The sequence below is a fragment of the Manis pentadactyla genome, chromosome 13 (assembly GCF_030020395.1).
Source record: "Manis pentadactyla isolate mManPen7 chromosome 13, mManPen7.hap1, whole genome shotgun sequence".
Classification (NCBI taxonomy): domain Eukaryota; kingdom Metazoa; phylum Chordata; class Mammalia; order Pholidota; family Manidae; genus Manis; species Manis pentadactyla.
The window spans coordinates 59,614,426-59,639,922 of NC_080031.1; the positions used below are offsets into that span (position 1 = coordinate 59,614,426).

Consider the following 25,497-nt stretch of genomic DNA (forward strand, 5'->3'; position numbering starts at 1 on the left):
TGTGCGCCCACTCCGCTGAGTGTGAGGGGAGGTGCCCGGAGACCCAGGACCGCGATGCCTCAACCTCCACACGCTGTCCCGAACCAGGCCCCGCCTGGAGGGCAGGATCCTGAGGGGCTGCCGCTGGGCGCAGTCTCCCCAAGTGCCCCTGGCTCTAGGAATCCAGCTGGAGGGAATGGGCACCACCTAGCTCAGGGGGCATGCTGTGGGGTGGAGCCTCCAGGTCGTGCGGGCAGGTGAGGGTCCAGCCAGGCCACCTCGGCTCCCCGCACAGGCTGGGCATGGAGCACGACGGGCAGGGCAACCGCTGTGGTGATGAGGTGCGGTTGGGCAGCATCATGGCGCCGCTGGTGCAGGCAGCCTTCCACCGCTTCCACTGGTCCCGCTGCAGCCAGCAGGAGCTGAGCCGCTACCTGCAGTGAGTACCACCGGTCCCCGAGCACAGCCCGCAGCCCCACTCTCAGCTCCAGGAGGGCGCATGGCCCCCGTGTGCCCGGAGCCCTCAGACCTCGGGTCCTCCAGCCTGACCACAGGGAAGGGGAGGGAAGAGGGCAGTGCAGGCCAGTGTGGCAGGGTGGGGGGGTCCCACTGTTAGGGGCCTGACCTTGAATGGAAAGTGGGCACAGCAGCCCCACCTTTCACGGAATGCCTGGATAGCTTACACGAAGAAAGAGATGCAGCAGGGAAACTGAGGCAGCACAGCAGACAGGCCGGCCACCACGGCTCCAGAAGGGGCTGCAGCTGCCTCACTGGCTGGGTGACCAGTTCCGCTGAAGGCTGCTTGCGGCGCCCGCGTGTCCCCTCACAGCTCCTATGACTGCCTGAGGGACGACCCCTTCGCCCATGACTGGCCGGTGCTGCCCCAGCTCCCGGGGCTGCACTACTCCATGAACGAGCAGTGCCGCTTCGACTTCGGCCTGGGCTACATGATGTGTACGGCGGTGAGTGTCAGTCAGCCTGTGGCACCCGAGCAGCCAGGGTCAGGAGCGTGCCCTGAACCTGAGAGGTGGCTGGTGTTGGAGCGCCTCCTGCAGGCGGGTGGAGCGCCCTCCAGAACAGCAGCATCTCCGGCTGTACCCACGGCTCCTCAGCCAGCCCCCAGTGCCCCAGACCTGGCCCTGGGCAGGTAGCATGCAGGTCACAAGGGCTGTGACCAGGGAAGCAGCAAGGGATGGCAGGGGCTGGAAGGGTCCCGTGATGCCCGGAGAATTCAGGAGGTTTCCCCAAGGAAGAAGTGAGGCATAAAGGCTAAGTGGGAGGAGAGGACATCCCAGAAGGCAGTGATCACATGTGCACAGGCCTGGAGTGAGGGAACATAGCATGCGAAGGGGCAACCAGTTGTTCCTTAGGGTCGAGTGCCACGACAGAGCCATCAGCAGGAAATCGGATCATCAGAACTGAGTGTGTCTGCTGATTGAGGTCCACTCTGTTTCAGGCAGTGTGGCAAGAGCTTTAGTGTCTGTTACCATCTGACTCAATGTTCATCTCCACTGCATGAAGTAAACAAGCAAAGTATTCCCATTGTACAGGAGAAAACCGAGGCCCAGAGAGGTTAGGTAATGTGCCTAAGGCCACACAGCAAGCAAGTGGTGGGCCCAGATACTGATGCAGGCAGTCTGACTCTTGCATGACTGCCTAAAGAGCATGGTGGGGTCCACTCATGGGGATGGGGAGCTCTGGAAAGGTTTGAAAGGATGAGTGGTATGGCCAGGTCTGAGTTTCAGCTGGATGCCTGGGGGATGTCCTAGAGGAAGGGCTGTCAATACAGGAAGCAGAAAGGCCAGGGGAGAGGTACCTGTGAGGTCCAGGGGACAGAGGCCAAGGCGGGAGCAAGTGCAGGGCATGCTGGAGCAGAGGGAAGGGCTTCAGAAAGGCTCCAGAAGGTCCTCAGCAGGGCGATAGCAGGGTGCCCACAGGGCCCTACAGCAGCAGTTGCCCCCACCCCCCAGCCATCAGCCACTCCCGGGGCAGAAGGATGCCCACCTAGCCTTATGCCAAGTATGCTGCTCCCAGCTGTGTGTCTGGGCTCCATGGCAGGTACAATGGCCAAGGCCTGGAGGCTGGGGGTGCCCAGCAGCCCACAGGGATGTGAAGCAGCCACTGTGCTCTGGAAGTTCTCAGCCTCAGAGTCCCAGAGCTCAGGGCACCACATGGGCCTGGCACAGGCAGCCAAGCCGTGCCTGGCTCCAGAGCTGTCGAAGAAGCCCCCCGGGGTGGGGGTAGCACCCCTGGAGAGTCCCTGCAGTGGAGGCAGCCTGGCAAGCTGCTAGCGCTCTCTTCCAGTTCCGGACCTTTGACCCCTGTAAGCAGCTGTGGTGCAGCCACCCTGACAACCCCTACTTCTGCAAGACCAAGAAGGGGCCACCCCTGGACGGCACCATGTGCGCACCTGGCAAGGTGAGTTGGGGCAGAGGGAGGCACTGTGGCATGCACAGATCTCCAGGGGCAGTCCTACAGTGCCCTCGGGTCCGCCTGCTTTCTGATAACTCCCCACACGCAGCACCCCAGACCTCTGTCCAGGTGCCGGGATGGCAGACTCACCTTGCCCTCCCTGCCTGAGCCAGGATCAGGGCAGCAGGGGGCATGCAGGCCCTGTGGGGGCAAAGGTGGCTCCTGCCTCTGTGCATCTGCTGGCAGGAGAGTGATCCATGTGTTCTGCATGCAGCTTCTTGGGGAGGCAGTGCACACCCCAAATTTTCATGAACTCAGTTTCAGAGACATGTGCTCAGCATAGAGAACTCCTGATGCCCTTGTGCCCTGTCATGTGTCCCTGCAGAGTTGACAACTGGCAGGCAGGCATAGTGACAGGGGCAGCCCAGCGTCTGGGCACAGAGTTCAAGGCCCAGGTCTCCTTCCTCACTGTGACCTTGAGCCATCCTTTCCCACTCCCACAGGTCACCTAACTGTCCAACTGACTAATCCTCGCATCCCAGGCTCCTAGCACATGGTCCCGCTTGGGACGTGCTGCCGGATGGAGAAGGGAAACCTAGGACCATAGTGGGTCAAAATGATAAACATGCCATTCCTGAAACAGAACTGGCTGCCTTTCAGCTGTCTGACCAACCGGCAGAGTTCCCAGTCCCTGCTCGGGCACCTGCGCTGTCCATGGTACTTACCCATGCCGCCCCTCCAAGTCTGCTCCGTGATTATGTGATGGGCTTTGAATTCGCTCTGGACACGCGTGACCTTGTGCTTTTAAATAGCCTCTCTATTGGGTGAAACATTTGTAGGTATTTGAACATATGTCTTTAAAGCAGTTTAATAACATTAAGCATGTTTCTTTTATAATAACACTGAGGTATCAGAGTATGAAATTGTTCAGAGAAATTATACTCTGATAAATGCTCAGTCATCTGGGAGAAAATAAGCCAAATTCTTGGAGAGGCAGCTTCTGTGTGGTGGGATTAACGGTGATTCGCCTTGCTCTTTCTTCATGTTTTCTACAGTGCGGGTGTATCGCCTCTGTGTATGCAGGCCTGTCTGCAGAGGAGAGGGCATATCACACTGTGGGCCGGGAGGTGTCCTGAGTTGTCCCATGCCCAGCTCCCCAGTTCCAGGCCGGGGATCAATGTGTCCCACAGGGACAGGGAACCACCGTGGGGCCTCCCCCATCCTCCTGCCCCTTTGTTCCCATGGCTACCAGTGACCTACAGGCTGGGCCCCAGTCACAGCCTTCAGAGGTACCAGGAGTAGTCGCTCACTCCCTATCTTAGTCAGCTTCGACTGCTCTAACAAAAATACCACAGACCAGGTGGGCAGAAACAACAGGTTTATTCCTCACCGTTCTGACTGTTCTGGAGGTTGGAAGTCCGAGATCAGGGTGCCAGCATGGTCAGGTTTTGGCAAGGGTCCAGCTGTGGTGAGGGTTAGACTACTAACTTCTTACTGTGTCCTCACATTTCAGAGAGAGAAGTCATCTGTCTCATATCTTATGAAGGCACTGATCCCATTCATGATGGCCCCACCCTCACAACCTAATCACCTCCTAAAGGTCCCATGTTATCTCATCAGGGGGGGCTTAGGCTTCAACATGCAGCCTTTGGGTGGACACAAGCATGCAGTCCACAGCATTCCCCCACCTGGGCCCTCTTCCCTGCCTGCAGCCCCACCCTGCCCCACCAGCCACAGGGGGACCAGCCAGTATTCCCTGGGTTCTTGCCTTCCCCTCCATGTTCTGGGATGAGAGACCAACTAACGGTGCCTAGAAGGACATGAGCAGCATTACGGGTGGCCTGCAGCCAGCCTGCCTGTCCCTGGGTGGCTCTGGACGGTGCTTGCCAGCCATGTGCCCAGATGCCCAGTCTGATGGTGGTGGAGCCCTTGACCACTTGCTCAAAGCCCAGAAAGAATCAAGAGAGTGGCAGCCCCTGCAGCAGCCCACGAGGGCTCAGATTGGTACTAAGGCAGGCATGGGGCACTTCAGGTCAGGAAGGGTGAGAGGCCTGTGTGAGGAAGGAAGAGGCGAGGTGGCTCCCAAGCCAAGATGGCCACAAAGGGAGGCCAGGAAGTGCTTATCTGAGAGCCGAGAACCAGGAGGGATGCACGTGCATGGGGGTGACCAGGGCTTAGACATGAGAGCACGGCTCCCCTGGACATGGGCTCTGAAACAGGCTTTTTCCTGGGGAGTGCTCTCAGGATCAGAGTCTGTGGAGAGAGGGAGACCTGGAGCAGCGATGCAGGCACATCGCGGACTCAGCAGACCCCGCCTGAGGCTCAGGGCTGGCCTTTCAGAGTTGTCCCAAACCTTCTCCAGTCATTGGATATGGCTGTCCCTGGGAAAGGGGCATGAGTCTGAGCTAGGCCGCTCTATGGCTAAGGCGTTTCCTGGAGAGGGACTCAGCTGTGAGCCATGAGCAGCCTACACGCTTGGCAGCTGGGGGAGTGAGAGCCTTGGTCCTGAGGGGGCTGCTCTGGACCGCATGGGCTAAAGGGGTGTGGGGGACGGGAGGGGGAAGGAAGGGGGGCAATGGGCTTCCCAGCAATGGGGAGGAAGGGCGGAGTGCCTGCTGGGGGGAGCAGGTGCTGCGGGGCCTGGCACGGTGGCGGAGCTGAGGCAGGGGGCAGACAGGGCGTTTGGTGCCATGCCGAGGGGCTAGTCTAAGTCCTGCCGCCGCGGAAGGTTTGAGAGGGCAGCAGAGGTGGGCTTACGGTGAAGCCTATGGTGCATAACCTTTGGGGCCCCTCACTTGCTGGGAGCCTTTCCAAGGCCCTAGGAAGGAACTCACCATATCCTATATTTTTATAAATTTTTTAAAAATAAGGTATTTTAACCATAACCAAATAAGGCAACTTCTCTTTCCACTGCTGCTTCCCTCTGATACATTTCCTCTGCCAACTGGCATTAGGGTCACCGCGGGGGCTTTGTGGTTTGGCTGAGCAGAAATTGGCGATGAGTATATTTGTCAGCTTGTTTACATGGTTCTCAGTATCTTCTTCGTGGATAGTTCAGTTATTATATTTGTCCAGGTATAAGAATAGCTTCTGAAAATACTCTTGCCACCACTGTGCCAACTTACACATGGTCACTGTGGTATATGGACTGTGTGCAGCCCATTCTCCTCAAATCATTGGAGAAAAATCCCCAACTCTACCTGAGATGCAGCTGCTTCTACAGTGACAATGGTCAACGTTTCTTTTGGGGCTTTTCTTATGAATGGTCTCCTTTAAACAAAGATCCAACTTGGACATTTCTTTAGAAAGGCTGAGTGTAATAAGATGGTCTGCTTATTAAAAAGCTCTCCAAGACCCACAATGTAAGTATTACAAAGAATAAGCCTGTCAAAATAAATTTTCAAAGACCAGGAAAGAATCCTGACTGCAAGTGGGATGCAAAAAGTTTATTTAAAATGTTGATAAAGCTTTAATACACCAGTTGAACTGCACTTTTGAGAGTTGTTTTGGAATGCTTCTATAAAACAAGGAACAAATTGCAGACTTCTGATTTGGAGATATATATATATATATATATATATATGTATATATATATATATATATATGCCTTCATTTATCATATACAAAATCTATTTATTAAAGAAAAGTCCAGATAAAAATTAATGGAAAATAAAGTTAGAGAAAAACGAGTAGAGAAATCAGTAGAAATAACTCTGACTTCAAAAATTTAATTTAAACACAAAAAGGTTTCAGATTAAACCAAAAGCAGTCATTCATTAGGAGGAAGAGATAAATATCAAAGAAGAGTGACAGGCTCTTGAAATGCTTGATAATTCAATTAATGAAGAGGAGTGAATCAGATGAACACACTGGAAAAGCATTGAAACTTCTGCCTTATTTGACATGAAATATTGACATCATCAAAGACAATATGAAGCTCATAAAATTGCTCCCATGAGAATGTCAACAGCAACAGTTACTGAATGTTGCTATCCCAAGAATATTCCCTATTCCTCTGTCCAGGGAAACTTGAAACACCCTGAAATCCACATCAGGAAGCAAATTGGAAGCAGTTTCTCCAAATTTGATCATCTCGGTGTTCACATGACATCACCAACAACTTCTCCAAATTATCGATAATTTTAAAAAATAAAATATTTCCCTCAACAGGCTAGAACAGGGGTTGACAACTGCAGCACACAGACCAACTTTCCACCTGCCACCTGTTTTTTTCCCTAACAGTTTTATTAAGATGTGATTCACATTTAAAATCACCCATTTAAAGTGTACAATTAAATGATTTTCAGTATATTCACAGAGTTGCACAACCATCACAACAATCAAGTTTTAGAATATTTTTGTCACTCCAAAAAGAAGCCCCATACGCATTAGCAGTCTCTCCTATTCAGCTTCCCCACCCAACCTAAGCAATCACCAATCTACTTCCTGTCTCCGCAGATTTGCCTCTTCTGGACACTTCCTATAAATGGAATCATGTACGTGTCCTTTTGTGGCTGGCTTTATTCAGTTAACATAATGTTTTCAAGATTAATACATGTTGTAGCATGTATTGGTATTTCATTCCCTTTTATTGCTGAATAATAATCTATTATATAGCTGTGCTGTGTTTTGTTTATCCATTTATTAGTTGATGGACATTTAAATTGCTTCTACTCTTTAGCTATTATGAGATATTCATGTACAAGTTACTGTATGGATGTGCCATTTTTCTTGGATAAGTACCAATTATGGAATTGTCAAGTCTTACAGTTACTCTGTGTTTAACATTTTGAGAAGTTGCCAGATGGTTTTCCAAAGCAGCTACACCTTTGTGCATTCCAACTAGCAATGTACGAGGGGTTCTGATTTTTTCCACGTCCTTGCCAAAGTGTGTTATTGTCTGTGTTTTTATTATAACCATCACAGTGGGTGTGAAGTCGTCTCTCACTGTGGTTTTGATTTGCATTTCCCTGGTGGCCTAAGATGCTGAGCATCTTTTCATGTCCTTAATGGCAATTTTTATACATCTTTTGGGGATCATTGTCTACTCGTATTCTTTGCTTATTTTTTTATTGAGTTATCTTTTTACTATTGAGTTCTTTATGTATTTTGGATACAAGTCCCTTATCAGGCTTATCAGATATATGGCTCACAAATATGTTCTCCCATTCTGTAGATTATCTTTTCACTTTCATGATAGTATCATTCAATGTGCAGAAGTTTTTTATTTTAATGAAGTCCAATTTATCTATTTTTTCTTTTGAATCTTGTGCTTTTGGTGTTGTATTGAAAAATCTATTGCCATTAATTAGGTCAAAAAGATGTATTCCTGTGATTTATTCTAAGACAGTAGCTCTTACATTTAGGTCTATGATCCATTTTCAGTTAATTTTTGGATAAGGTATGAGGAGGGAATCATCCTTTTACATGTGGATGTTCAGTTGTCCCAGCACCATTTGTTGGAGAGGCTATTCTTTTTCCATTGAATCATTTTGGCACCCCTGTCCCTGTTGAAAATCAGTTGACCATATGTAAATGTTCATTTCTGGATTCTGCATTCTATTCCATTGCTATATTCATCTAACTTCATTCCAGAGCCACACTTTCTCAACTCCTGCAGTTTTGTAGTAAGCTTTAAGTAGGAAAGTGAGTCCTCCCACTTTGTTCTTTTTTAAGATTGTTTTGGCTATTTCTGATCCTTTGACTTTCCATATGAATTTTAGAAGCAATTTCTCAATCTGTGTAAAATTCCAGCAGGAATTTTGATAAGATTACACTGAATCTGTAGATCAATGTGGGGAGTGTTGCCATATTAACAATCTCATCCATGAATATGGTATGTTTTTCCATTTGTTAAGATCTTTAATTTCTTTTAACAATGTTTTGTAGTTTTCAGTGTACAAGTTTTAGACTTCATTTCGTTCAATTTAGTCCTAATAATTTTCCTTCTTTTTAATGCTATTGTAAATAAAATTGTTTTTTAAATCTCATTTTCAATTCATTCATTGCAAATTTATAGAAATACAATTGAGCTTTGTATATTGATCCTGTATCCTACAATCTCACCAAATTTATTAACTCTAATAGTTTTTTACTGGATTCCTTGGGATTTTCTGTATAGAAGGTCATGTCATCTGCAAATAGAAATAGGTTTACTTCTTCCTTTCCAATCTGGATGTCTTTCATTCTTTTTTGTGCCTAATTGTCCTGGCTAGAACTTCCAGTACAAAGTTGACAGGAAGTGGTGTGAGCAGACATCCTTGTCTTATTCCTGATCATAGGGGAAAAGCATGCATACATTCTTTCATCATTAAGCATGATGTTAGCTGTGGGCATTTCATTGAGGCCCTTTATCAGGTTGAACAAATTCCATTCTATGCCTAGTCTGTTGACTGTTTTGTTTTGTTTTGTTTTGTTTCAGGAAGGGAAGCTAGATTTTGCCAAATGTTTTTTGAGGCTCAAGGCTATCATATAGTTTGTCCTTTATTCTATTAATATGGTTTATTATATTGATCTTCAGATGTTAAACCCTGCATTCCTGGGATAAATTTCACTTGGTGATGGTGTCTTTTAATATGCTGTTGGTTTTGGTTTGCTAGAATTTTTGTTGAGGATTTTTCTGTCTGTTTTCATAAGAGATATTCTGTAGTTTTTTCTTGTGATATCTTTGGTTTTGGCATTAGGGTAGTACTAGCTTCATAGAATGAATTGGGAAATATTCTCTTCTGTTTTGGGGTTTTTTTTAGAAGAATTTGTGAAAGATTGGTGTTAATTTTTCTAAGTGTTTGGTAGAATTCACTAGTGAAGCCATCTGGGATTTTTGTGTGTGTAGGAAAAGTTTTAACACATTAATTCAATTCCTTTGCATGTTATATTATAGGTCTATTTTGATGATCTATACCTTATTAAATCACTTTTGGTAGTCTGTTTCTTTCTAGAAATGTGTACATTTCCAGTGCTCCATGTTTTTCATGTGGATTTGAATTATCCTCTAGTACTTTCATCCTTAATAACTTCCTTTAGTATTTCTTATATGCCAGGTCTGCTGGCAGTGAATTCTCCATTTTCTGCTTATCTGGGAATATTTTATTTTTACCTTCATTGTTGAGAGATAGTTTTATTGCCTATAATACTGGGTTGACATCATTGCCTCTGGTCTCCTTTATTTTTGATTGAAAGTCATCCGTTACTCTTATTTGGCTTTTGTTGTACTGACACAATGAGTCATTTTTCTTTTACTGTTTTCAACATTTTTCTTTGTCTTTCAACAGTTTGACTATAATGTGTCTGGATGTGGATCTCTTTGCATTTATCCTACTTGAAGTTTGTTAAATTTCTTGGATTTGTAGGTAAATGTTTCCATTAAATTTTAGGTTTCAACTATTATTTCTTTGATTATTTTCTTCTTTCTGTGTCCTCTCCCTTTACAATGTACATTTCAGTGGACTTGTCTCCCATGTTTCTTGGAGGCTGCGTTCATTTGTCTTTGTTCATCTTTCTCTCTGCTCCTCATTGCACTATTTCTACTGATCTATATTCAAGTTCATGGATTCTATCTTCTGCCCACTCAAATCTACTGTTGAGCCCTTGAGTGAATTTATTGTTTTAATTATTTTACTTTCAACTCCAGAATTCCTATTTAGTTCTTTTTAGGGTTTCTATCTTTTTCCTGATGTTCTTTATTTGGTGAAACATTGTTCTTCCACTCTTCCTTAGTTCTTTAGACATGGTTTCCTTTTGTTCTTTGAGCATATTTATAATAGCTGTTTTGAAATATTTGCTAAATCCAAAATCTGGGCATCCTCAAAAGTAATTTATATCACTGGCTTACCTTCCTGTTTCTCTTCATTTCTCAGAAGTTTTGTTTGAAACTGGACATTTTAGATCACACATTGAAGAAATTCTGGGTATTGAGTCCCCTGGATCTTGTGCCATTTGCCTGTTTGCTTGTTTATTTGTTCAGTGACTTGCTGCACTATTTCAGTAAATTTTATTTTCCCAGCAGTCAGCTGGTGATATTGCCCCTCAGAGGTCACAGCCTTGGGCATGTACATAGTCACCCTGACCACACAGCTCCTACACTCACCCAAGGAGAGTGGTATTAACCAGGGTCTCTTTTTCTTTTTCTCTGACCTTCCTGCTAAGCTTCTGGTTGTTCTTCCCCCATTGGTATCACACCTGGTTGCTGTGTTTTTGATAATACCCTGGAGTACAGCTTGTCTACAGGGTGACTCAGTTAGATTTTGGGCCCTTCACAGAGGCAGAGTGCTGCAAATCTTTGAGGCTTCCTCAGACCTCAGGGGCTTTGCTGTGTTTTTCTTGGATCTCTCTGTTACATTCCTAGTAGGGTTATTGTACTTGCTACTAGTATCATAGATCCACTAGCTTCCTCTTAATTGCTCACTACCAAGATTTCTGCTGTTTTTGACAATGCGCTTGGCATGAACTTCCCCATGCTCTGTTCCAAATAAAGCCAGCCCCCTTGGAGAGAGCTGTGAAGCTTTCTTTCCTACCTGTCTCTCTGGGAAGACCATTGCACCACTGCAGTGGAACTGGGCCAGGGTGGCCCACTTCTCCCAGAGTGACCTTCCTGGACTAAGTGGGTCACTGGATGGTGATGGTAGTTCTTGGTCTTGGATTCCCCCTGTCCACATGGAACCTCTGTCCTATGAGCAAGCTGAAGAAGGGGCCATTAGAATCCAGTATTCTTGGCCGTCATATCTGTCTTTACCCTGTGAGTGGGGAAGGGGGGATGGGGCAGGGAACCCCTAATCCTCTTGGCTGCCACTGCATGAATAGACTTTCTGCAACACAGAGGTATGGGAGGTCCAGTGGTTTGCCTTTTCCAAGGTAAAAAGTCCTAGACTGAGAGCAGGGAGGGTAATGAGCTGCGTCTTCTAGGCTATGAAGCTTCTGTCACACTGAGCTGGGAAAGTATTGGGAGAGAGCTGTGGCTCAAATGCCATAGATTTTCACTCTTCATATCAAGATTTAATAGACATTCTTGAATAAATGTCTCTCCATTTGTTATATTGATGTTGAGACAATTTCCAGATACTTTAAGTGGTTGTTTTTTAAAAATAATTTTCTCCAGTTACATGGTGGTTTTACTGAGGAGAGAGTTCACCAACCTCCTTATAGCTCCATTCTAGAAGTGTCCATTTGTTGCCTGTTTTTGTAAATGGTTTTACTGGAGCACAGCCATGTCCCTTCATTTATGTTGGTTATAGCTGCTTTTTCATGCACCAGTGGTGGAGTGGATTAGCAACAGAGATCATAGCCTACAAAGTCCAAAATAGTTCCTGGTCCTTACAGAAAAAGTTTGTTTGAGGAGGAGCTGCATTATCTTTCTCTCTATGGAAATCAATACTACAAAATCACTGTCATGTGAAGAGGGGATGAAGGAGCATGCAGTCAGAATTGCAGGGAAAGTTGCATCAATTAATTTGAAAAAATCACTGCTCTGTTTTCGTTTGTAGTATTGGTCAATTTTTAGTTTTTAATTTTTATGTGTTTTTCTTATTCTAAATCAATATTCCACTTTATACCTAACTTGGTATTTTTAATTATGCAATCTTTTTTTAAGTGGCCCTTAATTGTATGAGCTTCTTCCCCACGGGAGAAAGCAGAGCAGTGTGATCGGATTCAAGTTGTAGACCTGTGTTCCCTGCACACCAGTGCTCTGCTTACAATAGTCATGAATTTTTACCATGTCATTCCCCTACCTGGCCTGCACCCTACCCTTGAGAAAGACATCAACTTCCTCTGCCCTTGTTGGTCAAGGGCATTGAGGATTGAAGGTGGAACAGAGACAGGGAAATGGGGATGAGGAAGGGTGCTCTCTAGGGCTCTCTCCAGCCTGAGCAGGAAGAAGCTGTTTGCAAGCCAGTGAGAGGCAGGGTTAGCAATGTGCCAGCCTTGCCCAGCTGACCTTCATTTCTATATATTTCTGTCTGGGGGGACCAAGTGGCAGGACAAGGCATTGAGAATGGTAGGCAGCTAGAGCAGGGGAGCAGGGCGAGCCAGCTGGACTTCTAGAGGGAAGAAGGGTCTGCTTTCTCTTTGCCTCCAGGGCCAAGCTGACATCACGGGAACTGCAGGCTGAAGAGGGCGGGCATCCGAGCAGCCCTGGTGTGAGCAGTGGGTGAGGGCATGACCTTCTGTCTTTCAGCATTGCTTTAAAGGACACTGCATCTGGCTGACGCCTGACATCCTCAAACGGGACGGCAACTGGGGTGCCTGGAGTCCATTCGGCTCCTGCTCACGCACCTGTGGCACAGGTGTGAAGTTCAGGACCCGCCAGTGTGACAACCCACAGTGAGTTGGCCCCAGTGTTTCCCTCCTTCCCGGGGGCAGCTGTGGGCCCTGAGGCCCCTTGCTAACCAGCCCTATCCTGCAAGGCCCCTGTTGACTGCACATTAATTAGAGAAGCATTCGAGGGCAGGCAGCCCTGGTCCGTCCACACCGTCCCTGGGAGGAAGCTGAGACTTAAAGAGGGGAGGCTCACGCCCAGCCCACACGGGGCAGAGCCAGACCCAGAGATGGAAACCTGGTCTCCTGATGTGCCAGCCTGGGGCCATTCCCCCATCTGGCCTGCACCCTACTCTGGAGGAAGACATCAGCTTCCTCTGCCCTACTTGGTCAAGGGCATTGAGGACTGAAGGTGGAGCAGAGTCAGGGAAATGGGGATAAGGAGAAGGGCTCTCTCGGGCCCCAGCCTGAGCAGGCAGCCTCTGTTGGCAAGCAGGCGAGAGGCAGGGTTAGCAAAGTGCCGCCTGTGTCCAGCTGCCCAGTGCCCACCAGACTCCCCCAACCACACTCCCCTCTTGCCTCCTAGGCAGGCCCCAGGCCCTGTTGTGCTGTCCTCCCCTCCCCTGCTGCCCTGGCCCTCTTATCCCCTCCCCATAAATATCTATTGAGTCTGTGTCCCACTCCTCAGCCACTTGCTTTTTCATGCACAGCCCACTCCTGTGAGCCCTTCACCTTAGCCTCACCCAGTGCAGCACCCATGGAGAGGGAGGGTATGGAGGCATAGTGCCCAGGCCCCAGCCCCGCAGCCCCGTGTGGCTTGGGTCGTGTCAGCTAGCCCCCAGGCCTCAGGCAGCCTGCTTGGTGGGGTCATCTGGGGGCATGCACAGGAATGTGAGCAGAGCCCCCAGGTGCCAGCTCACTCCGGTCTTCCACCTGCCCCTCAGAGGGCCCTGGCTGCTGGGAGATGTGGCTTTTGTCTTTCATTCTCTGGTCTGCCCAATGTTTTAAAGATTTTGATTTACATGAAAATATTAAAACTCTGGAATTTCACTCTTAAAAAAAAAACATATTTCCAGCTTTCATATTGGGCACCATGGCAACACCAGGCCCAAATGCAGGCTGGTGGGCAACAACTCAGGCTGCCCCCTTCATGGGGCAGCCCAGCCCAGCCCAGCCAGCCTCATGCACCTCCTCCATCTACCTGGGCCCCCTCGATATGGGGGTTGGGGCCTGAACCCCTAAGCCTCAGTCAGTCCCAAGCTCACCACACTCATGTGGGCCCTGCCCTGGCCTCAACGGGAGCTGTCTGTGACTTTCTATGCACATGTGCTTTTCTGGGGAGCAGGTCCCTAGCTTCACTTGAACTTCTCAGAGGAGCCTGTGACCCCAAACTTTAAGCCCTGGAGGTCTCTGGGGCCCCTCCACATGGGCTGGTCTGTGGCCTCTGCAGCAAGTCTCATGCTCTGCTCAGCAGGCTACCACACTTTCTCTGGCTAGGCCCCGAACTGGCCACCAGGGAGCCAGAGCAGATCAGCAGTCATGGCTCTGGGGAGAGGGATCAAGTCCACATCCTGGTATGGGACCCGTGCCCCGGGGATTTAGAAGCCTCCTGGGCACCTGTGCTTTGGGCTGGCCACCCCAGCCCATGCCTGGAGGGCTTCCTTCCTGCTTCTGACAGCTTCTGCCTGTGGGTCCAGGCCACCATCTGGCACAAAGGCAGGAAGGGGGCTCAGAGCTGCCCTGCCATCCAACTCCCCTCAAGCACCCCTGGGGCTACTGTACTTCCTTTGGGGTGAGATTGGCAGGACAGTCCTGCTGGGCGAGGACAGCCGGTCCCGACCACGGTGCGGTGCCTGGCATGCAGCAAGCACTCGGTAACATGACTGGTCTCTGCTGCCCTTCACATGCTCTTTTAGTGCTCTGAGGCCGATTCCAACACAGGGTCCTCCCCAGACACACACACACACACACTCACACACACACTATGAGGTTATCGGACACCAGCAACATGCTGAGAATTCAGCTCAGTTCTGATGCTGTCTGCCCAGAGTTAGCGTCGGATCCCTCAGGTTGAGGACTCTGTCCTGCCAGACTCCCCCACACCCACTTCAGATACCAGTCCCAAGCCCCAGCACTACAAATTGGATATTCCCACAACTCCTGCCACCCTGCCAGGTTTGATTAACTTGCTAGAGCTGCTCACATAATCAGAGAAACACTTTTACCAGTTTATTAAAGGATATGCTGAAAGTTACAGGTCAACAGGCAGATGAAGAGATGCACAGGGCAAGGTCCCAAACAAAGGAGCTTCTGTCCTGCAGAGCCCGGGGCTGGCTCTGTGCCATGTGGAAGCGTTCTGGTCCCCCAAGCAAGGAAGCTCTCTGATAAAGGACCAAAAAGCTGTCCTCTTGGATTTTTATAGAGGCTTCATTACACAGTCATGATTGACTCGGTCCTTGACCATTGACTGATTCAGCCTCCAGCCACTCTTCCATCACCAGAGTCAGTGGTGGGACTGAAAATTCGAAATATCTAATCACGTTGCTGCAACTGCCCCTGCCCTTGGGTGGGGTCCAAAAGTCACCTTCATTAATAACAAGACATCCACTTCCCCTTTCCAGGAACTGTGGATGAAGACCAGATATGCATGAGAAATGTACTTTTGTCATCTGATGACCATATATGTAATTTTTTATAGATCATTATACCACACGTGCTGATGGAGTAACGTCCAGGCTGCAGAGAGAGCAGATCTGGTCTTTACCCCCTTGGCATCCAGGCTCTGATGCCGCATGCCTCTGTGCTCCTTGCTCCACAACTCCTGCAATTGTAAAACTGAAAACAATCTACAGTCTCCGCTTGCTCTTCCTCCCCTGCCTCCCCTGACTCCTCCTGCTCACATTCTCTTTTGGACTTTGCGTGGATTTCCCTTGAAATTGTACAGCCCCTGCCTGGGCTGGCTAAGGGTGGCGGGGACACCACAGCCCCTTTCTGCTATTGTCCCAGCAGTTGCTGCCCCGATGTCCCCAGGCTTCCCTCACCAGCACCCAGGCCTGCACCCCCTTCTGGTGCTGCTCTTGTGAGTTTGTCACTGGTCTGTGGTCCCATCCGTGGCCCTGGTGCAAACCTAGTTGCTCTGTCATCCTGTCTACCAAGCACTGAGGCCTCTCAGTTCTTTCTCCACAAATTTCTTATATCGTTTCTGCCAGCTTCCCTCAATGACATGGCACTGTGCGAGGGGCCTCCAGGAAGCTGGCCTCTTTCCTTGTTCACTGTGAGCGGCTGCCACTGCTGGTCGCAGGCAGAGCAGGACTTTTGCCCAAAGCTGAGATGGGGCCTCTGCCACAACTGGCAGGTGGCACTGTGAAGTGCAGGCCTTCCAGCTAATGCTGTGTGGACTGGGGCCACCCTAACTGAAGTGAGAGAATTTCAGAAACAGCAGCCCAAATTCTCTGAGTGGAAGAAAGCCAGTGAATGGAGTGACCACTGCGTTCTGGACCCTTGCTCTCTGCTAATTCAGAATTGCCCTTTGAGTTCCCGCTGTGTGTCAGGCCCAGGCCCATATGTGGAGGAAACTTGCACATCTCCTCCATCCTGGGGCTTACAGCAGTGGTTGGGGTGGGGGCCGGGAGGCGGGACCTAACCCCCCAGTCACAGCATGGGAGCTGCGGGAAGGGATGGTCAAGACGCGGGAGGGGGAGGATTATCAGCCTCTACATACTAAATGCTCTGGGGCCAGGAGGCTGGAGATTGCCCAGGTCTGCAGCTGGGACAGGGCAGCACTGGGTCCCTTCACTCATCAGAGCTGACCCCCAACGCCTAGGACTCAGGGATCCCCAGAACCCCACAAGCGGCCGGAGTGCTGACCTCTTCCGGGTGGCACGGAGACACAAGGCCTTTGCTTTCTCCTCCAGCCCGGCTAACGGAGGCCGCACGTGCTCAGGCCTTGGCTACGATATCCAGCTCTGCAACTCCCAGGACTGCCCCGACCCGCTGGCCGACTTCCGCGAGGAGCAGTGCCGGCAGTGGGACCTGTACTTCGAGCACGGCGATGCCCAGCACCACTGGCTGCCGCACGAGCACCGGGACGGTGAGCCCAGAGCGGCGGGCAGGGCTGCGCTGTCCTGCGCCGCTGGTGCTGCGTGGGCCAGCTCCGGCCGCACTGGGCTGCCCGCAGAGTCTGCCCTGGCCCGTGTGGCTGCCGGGCCCACTCCTGGGTGGTGCTGGGGGTTCACTGCGGAACTGTAGTCCCAGAGGAGCCAGTACACTGGACCCAAGCCAAGAATGCAGGGCTGCCAGGCTCCCCCAGGCGCCACCTGGCGGACGAGGCTGGAGTTGCGGCGGTCAGGCCCGCTGAGCTGTGGGGCACGAGGCGGAGGCGGAGCTGAGATTCCTGCGCAGTAACCAGTTTATCTCCGGCCTTCTCGTATTCCAGTCGGGACTCCTCCGTTCCACACGTAGAAAGAGTGACTCGATCTAGTTTAAGTATTACATTTATTGGCTCACGAACCTGAAGAGTGTGGTGGCTGCGGGTAGGGCCAAATTTGTATTCCATTCGTGTCCTCCTCTCCCTCCTGAATTTTAAACATAGAGTTTCCATTCCTTCCAGGCATTGGGCAGGAGGGCGGCCTGGGCCTCCTCTGCTCTCTCCCTCATCCCATGTGTGTTACACCAGCAGAGGCCTGCAAGCCGCCGCGTGCAGAGCATGTGCACTGACAGCAGCCTCAGAAGGAGGCTGTGGTTGGTGGGAAAGGTCATCAGATTTTTGAGGATCTGAGACTCCACCACCAAAAACAGCCCCTGCGCAGCTGGAAAAATTTCTTCCTAAATCCAACACCCCAGGGTCAGAAGTGCTGAGGCAAACCTCCCCCTTTTCTTTCCTCTCCCAGCCCCCAGGGTCCTAAGGCCCTCCCGGGAGTTTCTCCCTCACATGGAGCTTCTCTTGAGCCAGCTTGGGAAGGAAGCGAGTGGGCAGCAAGCGCTCCCACCTGACCCCCTGCTGCTTCCCTTCCAGCCAAGGAGAGATGCCACCTCTACTGTGAGTCCAAGGAGACCGGGGAGGTGGTGTCCATGAAGCGCATGGTGCACGATGGGACGCGCTGCTCCTACAAGGACGCCTTCAGCCTCTGTGTGCGCGGGGACTGCAGGGTGAGTGCCCCGAGGCCAGAACACGCTGAGGGAGCATGCCGGCCATGGCCTGGGCTCAGCTTCTTGGGGTTATCAGGAGGTTTCATGAGGTTAAGCATGGAAAGTGTTGGAAACAGCACCTGGCACAGGGCAGTCTCTCAGCAAATGCTGTATCCCTTCCCTGGCCAGGGGTTCCCACACTTGAGAACCCAGAGAACTTGGGGCTTCTCATATTCGGAGAAGCTTGGAGATTCTGACTCCATCCGTCAAGCTGGGGCCTGGGAACATGAACTTTACAAGCTCTCCAGGTGATTCTGAGGCACATGGCCCACAGGTGACCCCATGTGAGGTGCTGCCACATCCTTGTGCTCTGCTGGGCCCCAGACAGCTTATTCTTGATCAGGGTCGCCCACCATGGCGCTCGCTGATTTGGCTCTCTGTAGAAACATCCCAGTGTGTTTCCTGTTATTACATCTTTGGCTTCAATTTTAGGATGTCACAAGAAACAACTAGGGGTATCTTGGTGTGTGACAGTAACATGAGCATGGACAGTAACAGGCTCCCTGGAAATAGTTGGAAGCCTCAGCCTCTGTGTGTCTATGTAGACAGGATGGTTGTAGGTGTCATAAAGGCTGGTTTCCTGAGAAATGAGTGCCTCGAGGAAGTCTGTGGCAGAAAGCCTGACAGAGTGCCACAGGCACCCCTGGAGGGGAAGCGGAGGCCGAAGAACAAGGAGGTGGGGTGCTGGGCAGCTGGTGGTGGGCTCTGGGCTTCTTTCCACGCAGCTGGACCATAGCCCACAGTGAAAGAGGCAGCTCAGAGATGTGGTGCAGCCGGGGCCCGGGAGGAGGCTGGCTCTGCTTGAGTCTGGCATGGGGGGCAGGCATCACAGTCTGCACAGATGGTAAAACCGAATTATCAGAAACAAACACAGTGTCTCCTTTGTACCCATGGGATTTTAATTTAGGGAGGGACTGAGAGGGAAGGTTTGACCAATCCTGGGAGAAGGGCCCACACTATGCACAGCCACATGGGGAAGCACCAGGTTTGGTCAGGAGGCAGAAAGGAGTGGGGGAAAGCCTAGGCTGGAGCTTTTAGTGGGGTTCCCTTGGGGAAGGCAAGGCAGGACATGGTGAACGGTTTAGGATGGACTGGTTTGAGTGATCCTGGCAGCTTCTGTACTGTAAGGTGTGGGCCCCTCATGTCCTGCGACCTGCCCTGGGATGATCTCAGACAGGGGAACTGCTGGGTTAGTGTGTGAGCGATAGATAAAGGGGGTGGCTCGGGGGACTGGCTGGTTCGTGTATGAAAGTCATGCTCAGGGCCCTCTGCTGTCTCTAAGAATTGGCTAGTCCTGGGAGGGGCAGACCTCCTTGGCCAGCAAGTTTTCTAAGATATCAAAACATCATAAGGCACAGAAAATTTTTTAAAAGCATGACTAAAACAGTCAATGAGCACTTAGCTTGGAAGTAGCTTTAAACAGCAGTGGTAAACATGGTTGCAAACATAGCAGACAAGTCAGAGCTTGTCACCATCTTAGTGGGAGTGGCTGGAGCTTCATTCCTGACATGGACAATTGAAGAATACATAGGTCAAGTATTCCATTAGTTAGTAGTGATTTTGAAGGATAACAGCAGAATGATAGATTTCTGTGTAATTAGAAAACAGGTATTTACATTTATATATGATTACATTGCAGAAGCTAGCAAACAAAGGAAACATAAAGATCGGAAACGCACAAGACACGGGCAGTAGTCAGACTGAATGTGAGTCCCAACAGTGCAATCAAATGTGAAACTTCTTTGTAAAGAATCCAATTCTGGGTTGAAAAATAATAACCAAGGGGATGCTTCCAGTTAGAGAATATCAAACACGATGATTCAGGAAGTTTAAAAAATAAAATGACAGCAAGAGACACATCCAGAGAGTAAAGATGTGCACGCACGTATCTGCATGCACACACACACAGCAGGGAATGAAAAGAGACCACAAGTTAAATAAGGCTGAGCGGGTCATTCTGTTTCAGGATAGGGCACAGTCCACTGCCTTGATAAAGTAATAACATGCTGCCAAACAGGTCATCCAGAACCACAATGGAATGGAGAAAGTGAGAGAAGCTAGCACATTTCCTGGTCCTACAAGTCATGGATAGGATTTCCATCAGATCAGAAGGAAGGAAAACAGCTCCTCTGCTATGCAGCCTCCCTGTGTGACAGACACTCCCGGTCCCCCACCCCTCTTGCTACCAGCATCTCCCACCTTGGCTTGAACTGCAGCAGAGTCAAGCTGTCAGCTTCCCCTGGTCTTGGTAATAGCCGGCAGGGGTCACGCAGAGCCCCTTGGCACACGGACACGGGCCATCCCCAACCTGAGCTGTGAACCCCTTTAAGGTCTGAAGGGAGATTTCAGGCCCGTAGAAGGACCCTGAGCTTCATTTTCCACTTAAAGTCTTAGCATCATTTTCCCTTAGTTCAGATGCATACCCCTGTACCAGCCTGACTCTGCCTAGGCCTGGGTGGTCACACCACCTGGGACGGGCAGCAGCATTGGCACAGACGAAAGCCCACTGTGTCTTACACTCCTCTAGGTGGCAGGCAGGTCCTTTCAACAGTGACTGTTAGACAAACCCTGATTTCAGAAATAACAGAAAATGAAAAACACGTGTCTTCAAATCAAGGCAAAACAGTGACGGGCCATCTTCATCTCTCTCTAGGTTTGACAGATCAAGTAGCTAATTTGCTCTCCTTTCCTTTTGCTCTCCTGTGCCTCACAGAACAAAATCTCAGAGCAAGTGTTTTGCAACAAGGCATGTTGGCTTCGTTTTTCCTGTCGGGGCATCCACCTTTTTTTCCAACTGCTTGACTTTCCACTTAGTGTCTTGGTACATGGGCTGCCAGTCTTTTCAGGAAGAGCAGAGGAGTGGGTGAAGAGCTTCTAAACCAGAGCTGGTCCTCACCTAATGCACGGGACCCCAGGTGGGCTGGCTGCTGGCAAGCCAGCTTGAGTCCAGGGAGCAGCTGCCTGACACGCAGCTTCGCTCGCTGCCACCTGAACACATGTGTTGGCACCCACCTGTCTCTGCAGCTCTGAGGCTTCCCGCTCCTGCTTTGTACTGCAGGAAACCCGAGCACTAGTTCCCCTCCAGTGGGATACTGGAGCAGCCTCCTCACTGGGGAGTGTCCTGCCCGGCCATGCCCTGTGCCAGGCTCGTGGGACTGTTTACAAGGACTGGCCCCTCACATCACAATAGCCCCGTAGGCTGGGCTGCTCTGACTCCATGATACAAACATGGAAACACACTCAGAGTTTGAGCAGCATGCCCCACTAAGACCACATGGCCTGAAAGTGGCAGCTTCGTGCTCTTAGCTCAGGCTTCTGCCCCTTAAAAGACCAGTGCTTTCAGCTGTTTTCTGCATCTGATATGTCACAGTGGCTTCCTTTGCTATTTTTTTCTCCTCAGGGATCATTAAAAGTCAGCATGTTCATTTTACTGTTTTTCACCCCCCCTCACTTCCAAAAATGATTCAAAAGGCTTATGACCACCTATAAATGGATAAAACCAAAGACCACCTATGTTTACCCACCCTTCCAAAGTGGTGCATGCACCCCTGCTCTGTAGCCCCATCTTGATCTAGAAGCCCTGCCCTCAAGTTGCTTGTAAGACAAAAGTCAGGAATCAAAGTGCAAAGGGAGAGGAGGTGAGTGTCTCTAGAGGCAGTGGCAGGAGGCTCTTGAAGGGAAAATTGGCTCTGAGCTCCCTGGCAGCCAAAGCAAAGAGGGAAACCTATGATGCTATGATGTACGCCAGGATAGGCAGGCAGAGCAGAGCAGCCCAGAGGAGGTCATCTCCTCTGAGCAGCTGGGAGAGTGCTGGGAGTGGGCATGGGTGGAAGCGCCTCCGGCAGGGGCCCAGGGTCATTGTCAGACAGGGGCTGCATCCTGAGCAGCTTCTGCGGCCCTGGAAAGGGAGTGCTGCCAGAACTCGAGAGAGGAAAGGAACCCAGATTTGTTATTCCCTCTGCCTGGTGGCCCTGGGCAAAGGAATGTCCCCACTCAGAGTGGAATACATTTCACTACTGGAGTGGGCAACATTGATTCATTGAGAGAATGAAAACAGCATTGTCCCCACCAACTCTTGTCACCTCCTGCCCAGACACCCTGAAGACAGACTGAAGAGTTCATTGTGTTCTTGGGGACATCCAGGCCTAAGCTTTGGGTGGGAGCCCTGGAGGGGCTGCCCTATATAGCTGTCCCAAGAGAAGGGGCAGGGGCCAGGTCTGATTAAGCCATCAGGACAGAAACATTCATTTGAAGGCCTGCTTGCTGGGCCAGGACAGTCTGGGAGGTGGCCCTCTTTAGCTGCACAGAGCCCTCTGAGGTCACATTGTCCAAACAAGTGAATGAGGTTCAGTGGTGGGGTGCCTCGTGGGGAGCACACAGGGTTTGTCTTGCTCCAAAGCTCCATCTCCTTCCCCTACGCTGGGAGCTGCTAAGGAATGCCCAGACCTGGGCTGTAGAGAGAGCAGGCGCCAGGGCCCTGGGGGCACAGGTCAGACCAGGGACCAAATGGGGGGGTCTCAATATTCACTGTACCCCCTCCCCCTGCAGAAAGTGGGCTGTGACGGGGTGATCGGCTCCAGCAAGCAGGAGGACAAGTGTGGCGTGTGCGGTGGAGACAACAGCCACTGCAAAGTGGTCAAGGGCACCTTCTCCCGCTCCCCCAAGAAGCTTGGTGAGTGAGCCCCTCCCGCCAGCCCCTGGGGCCTGAGTGTCTGCAGCACCTGGCGGGAGGCAAGGCGGGTATGAGAGGTGGAGGGAGAATCCTGAGTAAGGGGTAGCTTGATTCGGGCTCTAGGGCGGGTGTGAGCAGGGAGCTAAGGGTCAGCGCAGAGAGTACTGAGGAACAAGTGCACAGGCAGGTCTTAGAAACCTTTATTCAAGGGCAGGGCCTGCAGAGTGCACCCTCCCCTGCCCACCAGGGCCACCCCACCGGCCTATGGATCCCTTGCTCCTGCCCCAGTTGCCTGTCAGCAGGACTTCCTGGGCTGCAGGGCCCCAGGTTGGGTTCGAAGAACTTGGGGTCCCTAGCCAACCTGGGCTCTGGGAAGACAGCCCTCTGGATGAGCCTCATGCCAGAGTCCAGCTCCCCCTTGGCCCTCTGGGTGGGCCTGCAGCCGCTGATGGATCCACACAGCCATGCTGACACTAGGAGGAGCTGGCAGGGTGGGCCTGTTAGAAGGCCCTGAAACAGACCTGCCAGACCTCTTTCAGAGCTGGGGCTGAGGCTGGGGGCTGGTCCTCACCACAGCCCCACGCCAGCCAATAAGTTTGCAGTTAAGTGGCTTGGGTCCGTGGAGAGCAAGTCGTTTGTCTAGCCTCCCTCCTGCATGTGGCACCTTAGCTTCATGCCCAGGAGTGACTCCAGGCCCTTCCATGAGGTTCCTGGTGAGTTCTCAGTGGAGAAGGCAAAGGAAGCACCAGGGATTTGAAGCTGAGCAGAGGGCTGAGGCCAGCTGAGATGCAGCGGCTTTCCCGTCATCCCCTCTGGGGGTGACCGTCAAGGCCCACCAGACACGGGGCCTCTGTAACCACTTTCAAGGGTGAGGCCCCCCACGCCTTGTGGGAATTCAAGTGGCCTCACCCCTCTCATTTGGTTTTGTCTCCCCACATTCCAACCAAGGTTACATCAAGATGTTTGAGATCCCTGCGGGAGCCAGACACTTGCTCATCCAGGAAGCAGACACCACTGGCCACCACCTGGGTGAGTCCCAGGGCCTGGAAAACAGCATCTCCACAGCCTGGCAGTTCTGGGGATGGCCAGCGTGCCTGGGGGCCAGAGGCCATGCCAGGAGGGGTGGCTGCAGCCCCACCCTACATCCCTGGCCCAGCCCACCTGGTGGCCCTTTCCTGCAGCCACCTCCCCTCCAGGAGCTGGAATCAGAGGCTCCCCTGGCCGTGGCAGAGGCAGGATGTGCCACGTCCCCAGCCTATTTAACAGTGACTCCCTATACCCTGTTCCCCCAACCCTGTCTCAAGGCCAAAGGCCAGAGTCGGGGATAGGACCCCCACATCCACTATAGAGGAAGTAAGACAGAGCCCAGCCAGAAGATGGGCCCACACAGTATATTTGCATATTTTCAAGTTAGTTTAATTTTAAATTCAAGGGATTCTACCTGGAGTAGGGCTTTCTGGCATCTCTTGGAAATCTGGATGTTCTAACAACTCCAGGCACCACTGCCCACATGTGACAGCCCCTGCCTGGATGACTGGGCTCAGAGACTGCCCAGGACCCCCTGCAGGGGCTTCACCCATCCTCTGCCCTCCCCCAAAGCATCTGGGCCCTACATCCTGGGTGGCTGTGCTGCTGAAGTCAGAAATGATGTGGGGGGTCACTGGTGGGACCTTGGATAAGTCCATTCTCCAGTTTAAAGGCCCCGCCTTCCTCCTTGTGTCCTGGATCAGCGGCTCCCTGACGGCCACCATCTGGCACCTCGACCAACATGCAATGAACACACCACTATCTTTAATATGCATTTCTCTGTCTCCCTTGTTTTAAGAGGAAAGTTTATATTGCTACCCAAAATGCAAAGCCAGTACCACTAGCTTTAAATGAAAGATAAATATAACAGTTGGTTCCAGGGAGGAAAAAAGGACACTTCTACAGAAAGTTTCCTGCTAAAGGCTCTGGGTCTGAGGCCATCTCTGAACCAGGCGAGTGAGGTTTAGTGACAGACTGAGGACCTCCTGGCACTGCTGAGGCTTTGTTTGCCATGTGGACAGGGGATTACAGGAGACCCATGCAGGTGACGGTGTCCTCGCTGTGATCCTGTAATGTTCCTGCACTGTCAGTGGCCCCCCAAAAATCATCCAGCAGCCCCCCAGTAGCCACCTTCTGCACTGAGGGAAGCATGGGGCTTGCAGACTGGCTGGGTTCTCAGCTCCTAGACATTCTCTGTGGATGTCCAGTGGCCCAAGGGCCCCCCATCAGGCCAGGCCTCTTTGGGAGTGTGTGGAACTGGTGGGGCCCCAGTTACTGATGGGGTGGGGAGACCCTGCTTTTCAGTTTACATATGTTCACCCCGTGGCAGGAAGCCCCACCCAGCCCTGCCCCTGGCCTCTAACTTGCCCTGCACCCCTGGAGCAGGGAGGGCAGTGCCTCTGAGTGCTCTGAGGAGACAGAGGGGAGGTGGCCTTGATGGCTGCTGAGCAGAGGACCTGTACCTTCAGGGCCTGTGGGGCAGATCCAGGAAAGGGCCCTGGGCCAGGTAAAAAGGCATGGGGAGAAAATCTGCTTCTGGAGGAGTGGCAAAGGGCAAGGCACACTCCGAGGTGCTGGCTCCTTCAGTGGCACAAACAGGCCCCTGGCAGGGGGCAGCTGTAGAGATGAGGGGCTCCGCTCCCACTGCTCCCCCAACCAGTCTGAACCAGCAGAGCCTCCCAGCCTCCCCTCAGGTGACCCGGACGCTGCCTCGGGTCATCATGGGGCAGGAGCCTGTCTTCTGCCATTCTCAGCCGTCAAGAACCTGGAGACAGGCAAGTTCATTCTGAATGACGAGAACGAGGTGGATCCCAGCCCCAAGTCCTTCATCGCCATGGGGGTGGAGTGGGAGTACCGGGATGAGGACGGCCGGGAGATGCTGCAGACCACGGGCCCCCTGCACGGCACCATCACCGTGCTGGTAAGTCCGTGTGGGGCCAGGCCTGGCTGCCAGGTGGGAGGTGGAGGCA

The 25,497-nt window shown here is 51.4% G+C and overlaps 1 protein-coding gene across 2 annotated transcripts in view; it reads left to right on the forward strand.

Moving 5' to 3' along the window:
* Positions 1–25,497, forward strand: part of ADAMTS2 (ADAM metallopeptidase with thrombospondin type 1 motif 2) — a 233,869-nt gene that overhangs the window by 191,853 nt on the left and 16,519 nt on the right. For both annotated transcript variants that reach the window (XM_036892594.2, XM_036892595.2), the window contains exons 8-16: positions 275–418; positions 809–941; positions 2,284–2,397; positions 12,563–12,708; positions 16,557–16,732; positions 17,657–17,790; positions 22,378–22,501; positions 23,450–23,530; positions 25,282–25,448. In XM_036892594.2, the coding sequence (XP_036748489.2) occupies positions 275–418; positions 809–941; positions 2,284–2,397; positions 12,563–12,708; positions 16,557–16,732; positions 17,657–17,790; positions 22,378–22,501; positions 23,450–23,530; positions 25,282–25,448 (1,219 nt within the window). The remainder of the gene's footprint in view (positions 1–274; positions 419–808; positions 942–2,283; positions 2,398–12,562; positions 12,709–16,556; positions 16,733–17,656; positions 17,791–22,377; positions 22,502–23,449; positions 23,531–25,281; positions 25,449–25,497) is intronic.